The sequence below is a fragment of the Euleptes europaea genome, chromosome 6 (assembly GCF_029931775.1).
Source record: "Euleptes europaea isolate rEulEur1 chromosome 6, rEulEur1.hap1, whole genome shotgun sequence".
Lineage (NCBI taxonomy): Eukaryota > Metazoa > Chordata > Lepidosauria > Squamata > Sphaerodactylidae > Euleptes > Euleptes europaea.
Genome location: NC_079317.1, coordinates 68,637,149 through 68,655,945, shown reverse-complemented (window position 1 = coordinate 68,655,945; position 18,797 = coordinate 68,637,149). Strand labels below are relative to the sequence as shown.

At 43.4% G+C, this 18,797-nt stretch overlaps 1 protein-coding gene across 1 annotated transcript in view; it reads left to right on the top strand.

Moving 5' to 3' along the window:
* The first annotated feature begins 723 nt into the window (after positions 1–723).
* Positions 724–18,797, top strand: part of EHF (ETS homologous factor) — a 58,502-nt gene continuing 40,428 nt past the window's right edge. The window contains exon 1 of the mRNA XM_056851542.1: positions 724–830. Coding sequence (XP_056707520.1) covers positions 771–830 — 60 coding nt within the window. The 5' untranslated portion in view covers positions 724–770. The remainder of the gene's footprint in view (positions 831–18,797) is intronic.

The window sequence follows — 18,797 nt, the reverse complement described above, 5'->3', positions numbered from 1 at the left end:
TAACGAGAGGAGCCAAGTTCATACCGTCTGTTGGCTCTTTGTGAAATAGCCACGGTCACTCCTTATAGAGGTATGCCATCTTCAATTTGTGCCAAGTTTTTGTTTTGCTCTGTTTTGTGCTACGTGTGGGGGAAGAGATATGTATAGACACAAATTATCTGGCACGTGCGCCATTTGATTTTGTTCAGTGATGGTATATGAAAACGAGGGAGAAGAAAAAGAACCCTTTAGCCCTGGGACGTTGGCTCCGGCTTGCTGCCAGTGTAAACTGTTCCGTTCAGTTTGCTTTCTGGTTTCGTTCCCCCCCCCCCCAGCTGATTTCAGCCTCATTTCTTCAGTTGATTTCTCTCCTAATGATATTTTACAAACTACCTGAAATAACTTGCCTTTTAAAAAGTAGGAAGGTCTTTTTTTAGTTAGGGAAAAAACCCACTCTCCGAGAAGCCAATGCCTCATCCATTAACAAGGCTCTTTCTCTTTTGTTCTTGGGACACAAGTGCAACCTGGTTAGACTTGTTTTGTTTCTGCGCGAAGGTGTGAGTTGGCTGTATGCAAATGTTTGTCATCCCTGTGGGGTTTTTTTTAAAGTTTAATTTTAGCAGACCCAATCAGAATATCAGGAAGTGATCTAAGGATTCCCACAATTGGCTAGCTAAACATTCTAAGAAATGTTTTAAAATTAATATCACATCCATTTATATCTTCATTGCTGTGAGGTTTTTGAAGTGATAGCCTGCCACCTATGTTTACCTAACATCTGGCAGGGTCTGATGAGACTTTTCACTGCTTCTACTAAAGGATTTCCCCAACAGAACCAGGAGCTTAATGAGGTAAGGGCTTTTTATCTCTGTGGACTTCTCACTTTGTTTTAAACTTTTGTGGGGGGTTGCACACGTATGAACTAGGTGTGGGCATAATGTTGAAGGCTCAGCCTGGCTTTGAAAATGCAACTATAATCTTTTGATCCAAAGCTTTTGGGAAGCTCTCATTAAAGACCCCAGAGACAATCCTGCACATTGGCGGCTCAAATCCTGTTTGAAAAGAGTGTTTAAACTATCCTACCTATGTGTAGCACTACTGGTAGGAAATGGTAACAGCTACCTTTTTTATTTAAACAAGTTACAGTCTGTACTTGTGCGTTTTGAATAAACTTAATATCTGCCCGTATTGATCAATGTGAAGTCAGCCTTGACAACAAGTCAGAGTTGGATACTGTTGAGGAAAAAAATACAAAATGCTCACTGCCAGTTTTTACACATTATTTAATTCAGCATTGGGCATCCTAATTCTTTCCTCTTGTTACTTTTAAAATATTTCAAGTAGCTACTGATTCCTGATTCCTGAAGACTTTAAAGTGATTGTTCCAGGTTAATGCCAGCTGAACACTGATCATTTCCAAAAACATGTTTTGTCGAAGGCTTTCACGGTCAGAGTTCATTGGTTCTTGTAGGTTATCTGGGCTGTGTAACCGTGGTCTTGGTATTTTCTTTCCTGACGTTTCGCCCACAGCTGTGGCAGGCATCTTCAGAGGAGTAACACTGAAGGAGACACTGTCCTTCAGTGTTACTCCTCTGAAGATGCCTGCCACAGCTGCGGGTGAAACGTCAGGAAAGAAAATACCAAGACCACTGTTACACAGCCCGGATAACCTACTAGAACACATGTTTGTTTGTTTGTTTGTTTGTTTGTTCTAGTAGTGAAGGAGACTTTTCTCAGGTTCTTACACTGCCATTTGGCTGTTCTGAATTGAGCTCCTGGTTTCAATTTTCTACAGTGAACTTTACCTACCTATCACCAAACTACAGCAACACCAGGAGTTAGTAACACTTGCATATCATTATTGGGTCCTAAGCTTCACCTTGTGGGGCTGATCCAGAGACTCAATTTCTGTACATTATGTCCGCAAGGTTTAAGAAATTTTAAGAACAGACTAAGAAAAGGGGGTTTCAGAATTTGAATCTGGAGATATTTGAGTGGCCATTTCTGCTGGCTTTTAGCTGGATAACTCCAGAACAAGTAATCATACATTCATCAGGATAACAGTATTTTCTATTATTCCTTATGATTTTCAATAGAAAATGGCATTAATTAAAGCAATATTCTTTCTCTATACATACACACACCTAATTTGTGAAATTCTCATATTTAAACTCACTATTTTTATTAATAATATTACTATTAGCAACATATATATAACAATCGACAAATACAACACTATTGCTTAATAATTTCAGTCAGTGTTTAAACTATATAGTTTAAACTACATGCTGTTATGTGTACTATTTTATTTATTTTTGCTTTTATGCTTGAGAAGGCTAGACTGTGGTGCTGAATGTATTGAAGACGTGGCCTGTATGTGTATAATTGATATTTACGACTGATCAATATTTTAACCTAGCTTTTCATTTGAACTTAAATACTAGCCCTGGGTTTTCAGTCTGCTCTCATGCATTGATGGTTAAGAATTAGTTTGTATCAAGCAGCATAAACTAAGAAAAGTTTGTTGGTCATAGAAAAGAAGCTAAGAGGGATAGAATGGCTTAAACTGTAATTCAGAATGACGGTAACCTTTTTTCTAAAGAAGAGAACATTGTGCAGCTTATTTGGGATTTTTTGAATATCAATCTCTTTGAGGACTGATGTTTGCATTTTACATATCTGGATGCAAAATATGAAATGTTAAAATATAGTTGGAATCATTTTATTATTAGGTTGCCTTTTTTGAAATTCTTCTGGTCTCATAGTGTACATACTTTCCTTCTCCCTGTTGTATCCTCACAAGGATTTGAAAGGTTAAAAAGATGAAGACAGTGTTTTCAGGATGAAATGCCTCTATCAGTTCAGAAGTTCAACATATTTGCATTTGATAGACAGCCCTTGTTTATAATACATTTAACACACATTTAATTACAAATATGTAATTGCTTCCAAAGGTTAAACATAGCACAGTTATAATTTTTGGGAAACAGGGAGGAAAAAGCCAAGGATTAGCTTACATTGATGTGTTGAGTTCACAGTACAGACACAACAGTGCGAAAGCGAGTATGGTCTAGTGATCACTTGGTAGAACACTGATTGGACAGGTGATGGCCTTTCCATACTAAAGAAAATGGTCATGACACATTGCTATGATCTTAATGGCATTGTGGAACTTTTGTGAGAGTCTATGTGCAAATGGCAGGGGTCTGTTGAGAAATATATGAGGTCCAAACTTTCAGGTATAAATGGTAAATTTTTAGCTTTTAAAATTTTAGCTTTTTTCATTTCCAGTGAATGTCTAAATTAATAGCCATGCTTGTATTTGGCTGAGTTAGAGCTATAAATGTTGTTGTTGTTACTCACTGAATTGCTTTATCTTCTCTGCAGTTATCCATCAGTGATTATTTGATGGGTGGCCCCCTTCACAGTCTCTCACACACAACAACACACGAAATGTGTCCCTAAGTTATACCCCATACTTAGGGTTGCCAACCACCAGGTACTAGCTGGAGATCTCCTGCTATTACAACTGATCTCCAGCCAATAGAGATCAGTTCACCTGGAGAAAATTGTCGCTTTGGCAATTGGACTCTATGGCATTGAAGTCCCTCCCCTCCCCAAACCCTGCCCTCCTCAGGCTCCATCCCAAAACCTCCCACCAGTGGTGATGCGGGACCTGGCAACCCTACTAGGCTTGCCAGGCTCTGTAGCTCCACCGGCGGGAGCTTTCCGGGGCCATGACTGCGGCCTGCAATTTGCACACACGCCTGGCGCTACACGCCTACACCACTTCTGGGTTTACCTGGAAGCAACGCAGATGCTCTAGAGATTTCGGACAAAACTCTATGGTTTCCATAGAGTTTTATCTGAGATTGCCAGAGCATCCGCGTTGCTTTCAGGTAAACCTGGAAGTGATGCATGCGCGTGTGCGTGCATGCAGTGCCCGCTGGCAATAAGCTGGCCGGCGGGCAGCCCGGTGGATTGGCAGGATTTTACCCGCCACCACCGGGCACTTGGCAACCCTAAACCTTACCCATATTGCTGGGCAGTGAGTTTGAATATATGAATATTACCACCAAGCGAGTGGGAATTGTGTAGGCCTTTTCAGTAGTTCTGATCATGTGTATGTTTGGCCCTGCTCACATCGCTGACATTTTCACACACATTCACGAGTGGCCTGGGATTGTCCTACAGAGAAGCAGCTCCCACTCTGCTATGTATGTGTGTCAAGGGGGCCGCTGAGGGGATGAGTCTCAATAGCCACACCAACCTTGAAACCCTTTTCTTTCAAGGACCAACAAAAGCTGGAATGAACCATGCAACTGAGCAAGCATTTAGTGGCCAGTGATGAGCATGGCATTATTTATTTACAAGTGGGGGGACCCACAAGCACTTGCAGGATCTTGTTTTCCTGCATCCTCTGCCCCATTATTTTCTTGTTCCCTCCCTTGGCAGCCCACATAGCCTTTAAACCTTTCCTGCTTTCTCCTCTTCTTCCCACTAACCCGGAGAGACTTGCTAGAGGCATCTCATTATTCTCCCCCCCCCCCACTATTTTCTCTTTCCCTTTCCTAAAAGCCCCTCTAGGGTCTTCCCTTTTCCTGCTTCACTCTTTCTTTCCTACCCACCAGCTCTCTGTGTGTGTGCCTTCAAGTCCCAGCTGACTTATGGTGACCCTGTAGGGTTTTCTAGGCAAGAGATGTTCAGAGGTGGTTTGCCATTGCCTGTCTCCGCGTGGGCTGAGAGAGTTCTGAAAGAACTGTGACTGGCCCAAGGTCAACCAGCAAGCGTAATGTGGAGGACAGGGGAATTAAACCCAGTCCATCCAGATTAGAGTCTGCTGCTTTTAATCGCTACACCACACTGGCTACTCCATCCTTATCTCTTCCTCCTCCCTCCATCTTCAGTTTTCCCTCCTTCCCTCGCTCTGGCAGCCTCTACCTGGGAAAAGTCTGGCCCAGTTGTGAGGTGCCAGCCTGGCTGCCAGCCCAGGCTCAGTTGCTCAGTGGGGAAGCTGCAAGAACTTGCAGGGAACACCTTACTTTTCCTTGTAACCCCCTACGCACATTATTTCACTGCCCCTGGCAGCTTCCATATCCTCTTCCCCTCCTCCCTTCTCTTCTTCCCTCCTGCCAATAAACCTAGTTTTTTTATCTGCCTCCCTTCTTTAGCTATACTTATTGTTTATTTACTTCATTTATACTTGCCTTCCTCTCCAATGGGAACCCAAAGCAGTCTACAACATTATCTTCTCTATTTTATCCTCACAACAGCCCTGTGAGGTAGGCTAGGCTCAGAATGTGTAACTGGGCCCAAAATCACCCAGTGAGCTTCCATGGAGGTGTGACGATTCAAACCGGGGTGTCCCAAATCCTCGTCTGAAACTCTAACCTCTGTACCACACTGACTTTCATGGGATGGTTGTTATTGAACAATACCGAGCAACTTGCCCTGAGTAAGTCATGCAATCATGTGGTATCAAGTCACCCGGTGGTTGCTGCTGGCCCTGGCCCTGACGAGTCCTCCCTCCAAGGTCGAATTAGCCATAGAAAGGGTTCCCAACCTTTTACTGACAGAAACCACACCTTGAAGACTAGCAGTACCGTTGAGGTTGCCTAACAATGGCCACTGAGGGTATTCATTTAATAAACCTATTGGAGCCTCTTCTATCATTTTGGGTAGTTTAATGTTTTTTTTAATTAAGATTTCAGATTTTTCTGCACATTTGGGGTTTTTCTCAGCTTTATTAAAAGATCTGTCTCATCTGCCCATGATGCCAATCTCTGGATTTAAGTTAACACAAATGGGGCCATGTTGAGAGATAGATATATTGATGATGATTATATTTTTATCTCATCCTTCTTCCTGGGGGCTGGAGGGGGAAAGGTGAGCTGACAGACATCAGATTGCCAAAGGCTGCTTAGTAATCCATTGATGGACAAGGATTTCAACCTGGGCTTTCCACATCCAAATCGTTGCCCATTAGGACACATTGGCATATGTGGGTTGAGTATTTAAGGTCAAGACAAATTCAAAAAGGATTAAATTGCAATTTAAGAAGCATTGAACTCAGTGCAATTTTCTTTTGAGTAGGCACACTTAAGATAGCTCTGTAAAGCTCCATTTCTGTACCCAGTTACTTAAGTTTAAATTTCATAGAAACAAATATTGTTTAAGAGATTGTAGCTGGCTCTTGGATTGTAGCATCAAGTCATTGCTTGAAGGGGAATCTCGTGGAATTTTCTGGAAGATCATCTTTGATCATTTCAAAAGTAGTGTGTGAACTTCCCTTTGCACATACTAAATCACCCTGTTCATTTAAATGGAAGCCACACCCACAGGAGTTCTATATACCTGTATCAGGTATCAATAAATAAATATTATTATAAGATGAGGCATTGTGTCTCTAGTTCCAGCATAGCATAGATTTTCTCCAAGTAGTCAGTTTGTGCAGTCCATCTTTGAAGGCAGAAAGTAAACAACATTAAGCAGATTAGATATGCAGAAGTTGAAACCATACGGTAAATCTCAAAGTAGTGCGTTGCTGAAGACTTGTGCTTAAAAACAAATAAAATGCTTTCTGCACCCAGTGCAGATGGATATAAACTTCCTGAAGCTCCAGATTTCAGTGGCTTGTAGCCTGTCTGGGTATATTGGTTTGATGGCTATATGCTGTATGTTCAATAGCTTATCTCCAACTGCTTCATTCTTTCTTTCATTTCACTCATACCCTCACCCCTAAATCCAGTCAAGATAAGGGGCCACATATTTCATTCCTCACAAACTGGTCTTCTGTGACAATACATATTAAACGTACACAGTTGTCACCATTTTTACAGAGGTGATACATCTGCTCTTGGAAATCTACATGAAGTGGGTATTTTTCCTCTGTGAGAGGGTAGCAAATAAAGAAGACATCAAAAACATTGATATCCTCAAGAAGAAGGATATCAATAAGAAGGGGATAAGACTGTTTAGGATGACATAATAATGCTTCAGGCACAGGAAAACATGTCATTGCAGGCTAGGGTCACTTTTATCAGCTCTGGAAGGCTGAGGTCTTATGTAGCAGCTAGTGGTATAAGAATGAAATATGTGTAAAGCTGCAATCCTATGCTTGAGGACGACAACGGTTTCCATCTTAGCTGGCCTCCTTCCCCCTCCCTTCCTTTTCTCTCCTTTCCTATTGCTTCTTAGTTATTTATGCTAATCTTGATCCCTCTTCACTGGGATTATTTCTATCCTTACTCGGCTGATTAGGGCACCATTAGAAACTTTTAAGATGATAGAATTTTTAACCAGAAACATATGTTTTAATGTGCTGTAATATCTTGTGAGCTGCCCAGAGCCTGGCATTGCCCGGGAGGGGCAGTATATAAATCAAATTAATTAATTAAATAAATATAGGTGTAGACATGTTTAAACCCATTGTTTTCAATGGACTTGGGCATGCTTTGCTCATAATATTGGGCAGCAAATTGCCTACTGCTTCATATATACCTCCTGTGTTGGCAATTCTACAAGTTTGTTTATTTGTCCTCTCTGCGTATAATACAGCATTAATATTTTAGTTGCTAGTGGAAATGTGCAGTGTAATCTTCCATGTAGTTTAAATATCTACATAATAAAAGTTCAGTTCAGCAGGAATGCTGTTTATGTAGGATTGCATTGATATGAAGCCAAAGGCAATGTCAAGGACTTTAATGTTACATTTTATAACGAACAGAAATGAAACTTCTGTATTACAGAATATTTTGACTTTTTTTAACTGAATAAGCAATACAGTATTTTTGAGACAGTGTATTGTAAAAGAAATATACAGCTTGACAATATGGGAAAATATTAATCTGTAGCTTCTCCTTGCTCATATTCACTGTACTATGACACCTCAGATACCATAGCAGTAGACTTTGTAAATGGAATTTTAATTTGCTTAAATTTATGATCAGCAAAATATTTAAGATGGAATGCAAAGCATTTTAATTGAAAATCTAAATTCAACAACAGCACAATTACATGACTTTCCCCCTTAATCAGTACATTTGATATGCATTCAGTCAAGAATTCATCCAATTTGCATTGCATTGAAGCAGTTGGGACAAGGTCTTTAACACTGTACCAATGAAAGACAAAGGGGAAACGTAGCTGTTGCTGCAAATAATATAAAAATATTGGTTTTGTTGTAGAAGAGGGGAGGACAAGGTGCCTCTGTGAAGGCCAAAAGGAATAAAGATTATGAAAATACATAAAAAATACTATATTTTGCGCAAATTTCATTTGAAGTCTTGCTTGTTACTACAATAATGAGGTTGCTGTATAATTAAATCCCTTGCTTTGCTTGGAATATAGTACATCTGAGTTACCCGTATCTCTGGCAATAAATCGGGAAAGTTTTGCTGCAAATGACATCTGTTAACAAGTGGCATTAGGGCTGTCGATTCAATTCGGCCCGAACTGAAAATCAACCGAATTTTCCTCGATTCGGCGCTTTTCTGTTCGGACGGATCCGAACTACAAAATGGGAGAAATCCGGGAGGCCGAACTCTTCATGTTCGGTGAGTTCGGCGAGTAAATTTGGCGAATTCGGTGGTTCTGCGGAGACGCATGCGCAGGAGCTGATCCGCCCGTTGGCAATCTGCTTTCTCCCGCGGCCAATGGTAGCCCAGCAGATTCTTCTCATGGCCAATCAGAGCATTGATTTGAAGTTTTGAGCTGGCCAAGAGAAAGTTTAAAACGCCCGCCCATCCCTTCCTTCCCGCTGTCTTCCATTTTGGTGGCGAGAGATCCAGCCAGCAGAATTGGTGCGGTTGAGAGATCCACCGGAGTTCATCAGTTGGAACTGGTTTGAGGGTGTTTTGTGGTGTTTGTGTTGTGCGGGTGGTTGGTTTGCTTGGGGTTCCACAATCCAGGGCCCCCCCCTGGTTGGCTTGAGAAGGGCGAGCGGTCTCCGTGCGGAGGTGCGAGGAGGACCCTCTCGCCGCCGGGGCTCCTGCGTTCCCATCCCACCCCCCACCCCCCGGTGCTTGGGTGCCACTTGAGTTCATCCAGCGCTTTTGGCTTTTGGTTGTCTTGTGGTCTTTGAGTTGTGCGGGTGGTTGCTTTACTTGGGGTTCCACGGTCCGGCCTAGCCTCCCCCCCCCCAGGTTGGCTTGAGAAGGGCGAGCGGTCTCCGTGCAGAGGTGCGAGGAGGACCCTCTCGCCACCGGGGCTCCCGCGTTCCCATCCCACCCCCCACCCCCCGGTGCTTGGGTGCCACTTGAGTTCATCCAGCGCTTTTGGCCAATGTATTGCATTGCATCATTTGCTTGAATGTGCAAATGCAGCCGAGCCGAGTCACGGACGGTCTATGCTTTGCGATGGGCAATTGGGGGAGGGCTTCCGGGATCCATATCTCGCCTCCCTAGGACCCCATCGTCACCAAAATTGGTGGTCCTTTCAATAAGGGTCACAAGAAGCAATGATGAAAGTTTTGAACGTCCAGCTCTAAACCCCCCCCCCCCGCAGCTGCGGGAGGCCAAGAGTGATTGTTTAAAATTTAAATGGCAATATTCGGCCGAATATTTTGCCGAACTTTAATTTCTCGCCGAATTTAACGGATCCCAATCGGGGGAGTTCGGACTTCGGCGTGTACCGAATCCAGACGGGCCGAATTTGGCCGAATCCGAACTATACCAATTTTTTTTTTATTTTCAACAGCCCTAAGTGGCATAACTAAGTTGTGTAATAATTTCCATCTTATCAGACCTTTTCATGTGAGGAATCACAGCCGGGGGAGACAAATTGTAAATATCACCCCATTATCTTTCTTTCCACAATTCTCTAAGTTTCGTTTAACTGATATTCACCTCTTCCATCCCTTCTGGAGCATTTTAATCCTCATCAGGACAATTTTGTGGGATTTTTTTCTTTCTTCTTTGGGTTAACAATATTTTTCTGTATTCCTAGAGATCACCCCAAGCATGTGGAAGCTCTGGCATTGTTTGAGGTCGGCCATGTTTTGCAGTTGTCAACATCCTCACAGGGCAAGCCAGTTTATGATTAGATAATAGTGATTATGACATTTTTGCGGTTTGCCTTGTGAAATCCTATAGCAGAACTTGCTTGTGTTTTATTTATTATTTATTATTATTTACTTCATTTGTACCCCACCTTCCTCCCCAGTGCAGATACCAAGAGGCTTCCATCATTTTCCTTTCCCAGCAAACTTCCATGGCAGACTAGGAATTTGAACCAGGGTTGTTTTGAGGCTAAAATGGAGAAGGGGGAAATGTTGCAAGCCACTTTGGGAGAGAATTGGGGTGTAAATTAAGTATATGTGATGTGTAATGGTTAGTGTATTAGATTGGATATGGAACAGCCAGTTCTGAATCCTCACTCTGCTATGGAAGCTTTCTGGGTGTCATAGGGCCAGTCACACATTCTCAACCTAACCTACCTCACAGGGTTGTTGTAGGGTTGCCAGCTCCAGGTTGGAAAATACCTGGAGATTTTTGGGATGGAGCCTGAGGAGGGTGGGGTTTGGAGAGGCAAGGGACTTCAATGCCATAGAGTCCAGTTGCCAAAGAGGCCATTTTCTCCAGGGGAACTGATCTCTATTGGCTGGAGATCAGTTGTACTAGCAGGAGATCTCCAGCTACTGCCTGGAGGTTGGCAACCCTAGGTTGTTGTGAGAATGAACTGGAGGAGAGGAGAATTATGTAAGCCACTTTGTGTTCCCATGGGAGAGAAAGGCAGGATATAAAAGAAGTAAAACGAATAAAATTATTAATTAAATAAACAAACCATTGGCATTATAACACAGCCTAGCATTTTTTAAAAGTAAGGAGTGACTGAGCGGTGAAAGCAGAAATGAAAGGGAGAGAAAAGGTGGAGATGGAGGGGTGGGAGAAAACTGTGAAAGGAGGGTTGGGGAGAGAAAGTGGTGATGCACAGAGATTCAGTGACCCAGAGGATCAGGAGGTAGAGAAAAAGCAGTGACAAAAGAGTGTGGACAAACAAGAGGGAAGGAAATGGGGGCTGTGGGGCAATGGGATACTGGAGGTAGCCACAGTCAGAGCACCAAGAGTAGGAATAAGAACAAGTAATAAGAACAAATACCAAATTCACATGAATGCTGACGGGATCTGAATTGGCTTTAACTACTGGAGAAGGGCCCTTGTAATCACAGTGGCAATCGCACAGAGAATATTGACTTTACATTGTGACAGTGAGGAAAAGGTTCCCCAAACCACTGTTATGTAATTTATTTTTGATTAGGAAAACACAAAACAACCCCTATGAAAGGGACTGAAAACAAAACAGCATTATATGAATCAAAGGTGTGCCCACATATGAAATATTTTCAGATTTTAAAAACATGTTAGAGTGGATATTAGAAACTGTTCTTTCTGCCTCCCTCAAGACCTAACCAGACATGACATTTTCCACATGTATAATTATGAGTTAACCTAAGTGTTGTGTATGCCTGGTTAGACCCAAGGAACCAGATCCCTCTACATTAGGCACCCTTCCCCCCACACTCCTCTCTTCGGGCCTTGATCACCAGGTTCCACATAGTGTTACCAGATCCCCCCTCCCAATCGGTGGGAGGTTTTAGGGGGCGGGGCTGGGGCGGCTGCATGCGCACATGGGTGCACGCCCCGATGATGTCACTTCCAGTTTTACTTCCGGGAAGCACCACATTGCCACAGCCTATTTTAACACTCAAAGTGCTAAAGCAGCTGCGGCGATGCAGCACTTCCAGAAGTAAAACTGGAAGTGACGTCATCGTGTGCATGCGGCCACGCGTGCATGCAGCCACCACACCAGAGCAGCTGGGTGGATTGGTGGGCAATTGCCTGCCAAAACCACACACCTGGCAACCCTAGTTTCATACCAGGTAGACGTCAACATCCCTTCTCAGATCACTCCTACTGAATACTGACCTGCCGCCACTCCCTTGCTGGCTTCCTCCTCCTAAAGAAGCAGCAGAGAACAAGTGAGAAATAGCAACATCTGTCATGTTTCACCTGTTTCACAGATGCTTCTGATTAGCTGAAGACCACATGGAATCTTTCACGAGGGGCTCTGTGAAGGGCCTTCAGCCCCTCACAGGCATCAGTGGCAGAAGCTGAGTCATTCTCAGGTAGGGTTGCCAATTTCCAGATGGAGTCTGGGGTTCTCCTGGAATTACAACTGATCTCCACACTACAGAGATCAGTTTCCCTGGAGAAAATGGCAGCTTCGGAAGGTGGACTTTATATTATACCCTGCTGAGGATCCTCCCCTCCACAAACCCTGCCTCTTCAGACTTTGCAGGCTCCATCCCCAAATCTACTGGATTTTCCTAAACTAGAGCTAGTAACTCTATTCTCAACCAATGGATGGCACCATCATGCGGGCGAACAAAATGAAGTGACTGGCAAGTGAAGCAAAGTGAGGTTTACTAGAGGGAATCAGAACTTCTTGAACTACTTGAACTTCCCTTCTGGTGATGAATGCTCCGAAGAAGGGGAGAAAGGGAAGCTGTCTATTATAAGGGAAGCTTTATTTTTTGGAAAAGTAACACAGGAGAAGAGGATCTAACCTGATGTAACTTACAGGATAAGTTGGGACAGTGGTGTGTGTGTGGAAAGTGCCATTAAGTTGCAGCTGACTTACGGCCACCTCATTGAGTTTTCAAGGCAAGAGATGAACAAAGGTGGTTTGCCATTGCCTGCCTCTGCATAGCAACCTGGACTTCCTTAGTGGTCTCCCATCCAACTACTAACCAGGGCCAACAATGCTTGTGTGTATGTAAAGTGCTGTCAAGTCACAGCTGACATATGGCAACCCCAGCAAGGGGCTTTCAAGGCAAGTGAGAAGCAGAGGTGTTGCCATTGCCTTCCTCTGCAGAGCCTTCCTTGGAGGTCTCCCTTCCCAGTACTGACCCTGCTTAGCTTCCAACATCTAACAAGATCAGGCTAGACAGGGCCATACAGGGCTTGGGACAGTACACTTGGAAAATGCCATGTCTGGTAAGGCCCTCAGAGCCACTTCAGAAGTTAATGATATGTGCAGATACAGAAAGCATGAATTGAATGTTTTCCATATTTGTTCATTTTGTTGGCATCCAAAGTCAGGACTCACACATCTTTTCAATGTACATGATATCTGTATCAAGAGCACAATCTATTCTCTGTAACTGAGAGACATTGATATTCCTGAATACAGGAAGCATGACTCAGTCCAAAGAGGATACAACTGGGATCCAAAGAGCCATACAACTGGTTGCCATGCCCAAGAGGGCTTTGGTTTGTGTTCCTTAATTAGGGGCCTTTTATGCTACATGACAAACCACTTAGAGCATAATATGGCACTGCATTCTGCTGTTTAATGAAACAAAAAATGTTGTTGGGCATGCATCATGTGTGTGTGTGTGGGGGGGTTCAATATATGGGGAAATATTGATTTTGTGTTCCCTGTGTTGCAACTCCCCTGGGAATTATGTTGACTTTAGGTTAGGATGTCAGACTGGCCATACTTCTTATAGGTAACTATAACTCTGTTGTGGCCAGAGCCTTTACGGGAGTGGGTTGTAGGGGCCATATCACACCAGTCTTGTTCCATCTATGCTGGCTCCCAGTTTGCTTCCAGGCTCAATTCAAGGTGCTGGTGTTGACCCTTAAATCCCTATATGGCTTGGGGCCAACATACTGTAAGGATCGCCTTCTCCCCCATTAACCTACCTGTGCACTCCAGTCATCTTTGGAGGCCCTGCTTTGGGTACCTTGAAGTATTTTATGGGCCTCCAAAGGGTTACCCCCCTCCTCCTCCATAGAAAAGCACGGTAAACTGCAAATGTGGTGACTCTACCTTAAAAAATATCTCCCTAGAAGAATGTTAAAAATACTTACTTTTCATAGTCTGTAATGGCTGCTTCCAGTTTCCCATGAATGCTTGCAATGGGCCTGCACAAAAATGCTGCCGCCCCCCTGGAGCTCATAAAAAAATTCCCATGGGGAAAAGCCTGGGGAAAGCCAAAGCTGAAAAAAGTCGAATACCTATTCGGCTTTTTTGGCGATCGGCTATCCAGCTTAGGCTTGATTCCCAGTTTTAATATTTGGCTTAAATTAAACCTGAAAAAAGCCGAAAAGTCCTTTTTTCAGGTTTATTTTCAGATCGAGTTTACTGATGTACACAGCCCTAGTTGCAACTGCTGACCTCAAAGTGAAATTCTTCCTATTATGTGGGTGGCATTCTTTGCTGGTACTGGCTGTCAGCTACCTAGTGATGCCTAGACAAGGCTCTCTTAGTTGTGAGAGACTGGTGCTTTTTCTGCCACTGTTTGCAAATCCCTGTGGTAGCCTGTGCTTGAATTGTAGAACAGGCACTTTCAAAGCATTCTATGACTACTGCCACTTCCAGAACTTTCCTTCAAGAGTTTTTGCTTTATTGTTGTTCAAAGGCACCAGAACAAAGGAGAAGAGGGAGGAGAGTGGCTTTCCTTCTTCCACAAGTCAAGTACTGCTTGCAGTTGCACATTTGCCATACTGTATCCGTTACCCTTCCTTATACTCTTTCACACTTCAAGTACAGCACTGCTTCTAACAGGACTATTTACCAGTCTATATTCTCTGACCTGGATGTGCTGCTTCAGTTTCGGTTAAAGCAAAAGTTCAGCCTCAGATATCAGCTGTTGGAACTCATTTTCAGTGGGCTTTTGTGCAACGAGGCTTTGTAAAAAGTAATGGCTGTTCACACTGAGAGCAAACTCCCATTTTCCCAGGAAAACTCACTTGAAACACTCTAACATCAAACTGGCTCAGGCTGTGTAGACAGATGCATTCTTGTGCTAATATTCCAGCATATTGAAACTTGGCCTGAGCTGTTATCGGAATTGAACAGCAGGTGGATTTTTTTAAAAAAAATAATTAACAAAATAGCCTCGCTGCCAACTCAAACGAAAAGGTGGGGCTAATACCCTTTGGAAGGCATTGAGAAGATAACAGAAAGCCATGCCAACAACTGAATTAACGGCTCTATTTACAATCTGTTTCCAGTGCTTTGACATATAAATGGTCCATTGTATTTTTGAGCAGACTTTCCCATTTACAGTATTGTCAGGCAGGAGGGGGAGATTTTCCCTGCAGCAGCAATGGAGAAGAAGCATTTTGGGGTGGGAGATGCTTCCCTGTCCTTGTTGAGGTGATGAGGGCGCAGATCTTCTTTCGTTGTGTGAGAAAGGCACTACTGGTTTCACCCTCAGATCACCTGCGCATGGGGCTTCTTTTGTGGGGTATAACAAGAAATATCCTTGTGACACCTTAAAGGCTAACAAGTTTATTGTGCTATACACTTGTGTGAGGCAGAGCCTACAATCAGATTTATGTCATGTTACCCTCAGTTGGACGAAATTACGTACCCATGATTGGGCCATGTTATGGCATTTCGCTTGAAACAGTATTGTTCCATTATAATGACTGAAAATTGTATTCTTCATAAAATTTAAATGAAGCTTCCCAGTCTGTCCATCATATCACACTGAGGAATCTTGCCAAATTTTAGTCACATCTCTTGCTCAAGCTCTTGAGTTACAACAGTTTTAAAAAAATTAAATGGGTAAGCTTTTAGCATAGAAAACCTTGCCTTTAACATTTTCTTTTTGTTGCTTAAATTGTCTTACATATTCAGGCTTATTCTACCAGTTGGGCCCCTCCAACCCACCCCAACCCATCAGTCAAGAACAAAAGCTCAGCAAAAGGTGGAGAAGAAAGCTAGGCATATTGTTTTTCCCTGGGCTGTGGAATTGCTGCTGCTGCTGCAGTCAAGACACCAACCAGGACAGAGAGGTAGCTAGATTCCAACCACATAACTAACACCTTGCAGGCTTTGGATTGATCCAAAGACACTTGTACCAGGTTGGGCTTGCCCTCTTCCTTGAAGCTGCACTGCCTGGTGTGTCTGTTCAGTTGTGAAATTGTGGCATGAAACTGGGAGTGTTGATGGTAAACTGTTGTTTGGAGTGGGGAGTGAAGGGAAGGTGTTTGTTGGTAGGGTTGTTTGAGCTGTTTGCTCTAAGTTTCTTTTGCAAAGATCCTGCTGGTTAGCTGTCTTGACTGCAACATGCAGAGTCAAGCATAATGGAGCTTATGCTGACATCTGAGGTGTGCTTGAGAGGTATGGTGGCAGGATAGGATAGGTGTTAAGAGATGGATCCACTTGGCTTCTAGATAGGGCTGCCAAGCTCCTGGTGGGGACAGAATATTCCCCACCCCCAAGCTCTCATTGTCCGTCACTATTCCAAATGGCAGTGGGGGGGGGACCAGCAGCATCACTCACATGACAGTGTCACTTCTGGAGAAAACCCTGGAAGTGATGTCAAGGTAGCTCAAGACATTGCTGGAAACTCTATGGTTTTCATAATTTTTTCCAATGATTCCCAGAGAGGCATGACATAACGTCTTGGGTTTTTTTTGGTAGTGGTGCCCCCCATGTCTCTGTCCCCCAGACTCTCCCTGGTTACCAGGCTATGCCTGGCAACCCTAATCCCCAACCTTTTTCAATGTGTGGGCACCTTGGGAATTCTAACACAAGGTGGTGAGCGCAACCACAAAATAGTTGCTGCAGGAGATGGAGCCAACCACAAAATGGCCACTGCAGGTGGTGGAGTTTCACACAGAAAGAGCGAGAGCAAGAGAGAGACAGAGAGAGAGACAGAGAGAGCGCTCAAGTGCACGGGAGAAGAGGGGTAATTTAAAAAAAAAGTTGTTGGAAAAAAGAGTGAGAGAGAATCCAACCAACACTGTGGTGAAGGCTGCTGCTGAAACAGCATCGTTTTAATCTGCACAGCCAATCAGATCCTCAATGGCCAATCATAATAGCCAATCTAATGGCCAGTCTTGCCTGCTGGGCAAGACCTCTGCCTGGCTCTGCCTGGCAGCGTGGTCTGGCAACCAGTGGGAGTCTGGGCAGGCACATGGGGGAAAACATTAAAATTTCTAGTGATTGTTAGAGTGGATTGGCATAACTTCTGGGTTTCCCCTGGAAGTGACATCATGTCAGTTACTTTTTCTTTACATTGTCCCCCCCCCCCCCGCCAGCCACAAAAGCAGCAGCAGGAAGCAGGAGCTGGGGCAGGGAATCCTATGCTGCTGTTGGGTACCTGGGAACCCTAGACCCCACCCACTTTTTAAAAACACATGGCAGGCACCAGGAAAGGTGTTAGTGGGTGCCATGGCATCCTTGCGCACCATATTGGAGACCCGTGTACTAAGGATTTAGGGAAACTGTCAGAAGCACTTGCTGGTACATTTTCTACGAGTAGGTTGAATCTGATCTCCCTGATTGTGTGGATAGGTTTCTGGGAGATGTAAAGGCCACCACCTGCAAATTGGATCTTTTCCTTTCTTGGATTAATAACAGTGCAATCCTAAGAGATTTACTCCAGTCTAAATACATTTAAATTAAGGGGGTTACTGCACTTGTATTCCCACCGATGTATTAAGAGTTTGAAAATGTTATAAAAAATACTGTTCGCACTTTCTATGTATTCCCAGAGATGTATTAAGAGTTTGAAAATGTTATAAAAAATACCGTTCGCATTTTGTTTGGCCCCTTTAGCTGTGAAGACGTCTTCCAACCATTTATAAGCCGTGGTATCCAAAAACCCTTTTAAAGCAATGTTTTTTACAACATTTTTAAACTCTTAATACATCTCTGGGAATACAAAGTGCTGTAACCCCCTAAGACTGGAGTAACTCTCCTTAGCATTGCATTGTAAATCTTGCAGGGATAAACTAGCTGCTTAACTTGTCAAAATAATAAACCCATCTTTTGTGGAAGGGAATTTCCCAAGAGCATTGAAAGAAGCTGTTGTGAGACCATTATTGAAAAGGCTGGGTTTGTCAAAGGAAGGAAGATCTTGTCAATTATAAGCCTGTTTCTCCCATTCTTGGGCAAGATAATTAAGGGAGTGACTGAGTGAGCAACTTCAGAGTTTCTTGGATGATTCAGCTTGGCTTGACCCTTTTCAATCTGATCTCAGATTAGGTTGGGAACCGAGACAAAACTTTGTCGAAGGCTTTCAGGGTCAGAGTTCATTGGTTCTTGTAGGTTATCCGGGCTGTGTAACCGTGGTCTTGGAATTTTCTTTCCTGACGTTTTGCCAGCAGCTGTGGCAGGCTGGCGAAACGTCAGGAAAGAAAATTCCAAGACCACGGTTACACAGCCCGGATAACCTACAAGAACCAACAAGACAAAACTGTTTGTTCTGGGGGATTGTTTGTTTGCAAGCAGATAGAGGAATAGGACTGCTAATTGTCAAATATGCCAGTATCATTTGTTACTGTGAACCGTAACTTATTACTGAAATATTTGTAAAATGGGTTTAGTGGTTGCAGGGATGGCTTTCCCATGGTTTATACCTTTATGTCTTGACTAAAGGTTCACAAAGAGTTTCCAGTGGAGAAGCTGAGTCACTAGTTTGGGATCTAAAATATAGAGTTCCCCGGGCTCTGTCCAATGCTCTTAAATATTTATTTCAAGATACTGGATGAGATTGCCCAAACTTTCGAGTTGGTTGCCACCCATATGGTGACACCCAACTACACTTATCATTTACAAAGCCTTCAGAAGCAACTGTCTTGGTCCTGAATCAGTTTCTTAAGGCTGTTGTCAAGTGAATGAGGATAGACAAGCTGAAACTAAAGCAGACAAAATGGAGGTGATGCTGGTAGGGAAAGCTGATGTCCTGGAGGTCATTGACCTACCAATATTAGACGGTGCTCAGATTTTATATCTGATCTGATGAAAAGTCTTGGGGTACTCCTGACCTAGCATGGTTGATGGAAACAAAGGTC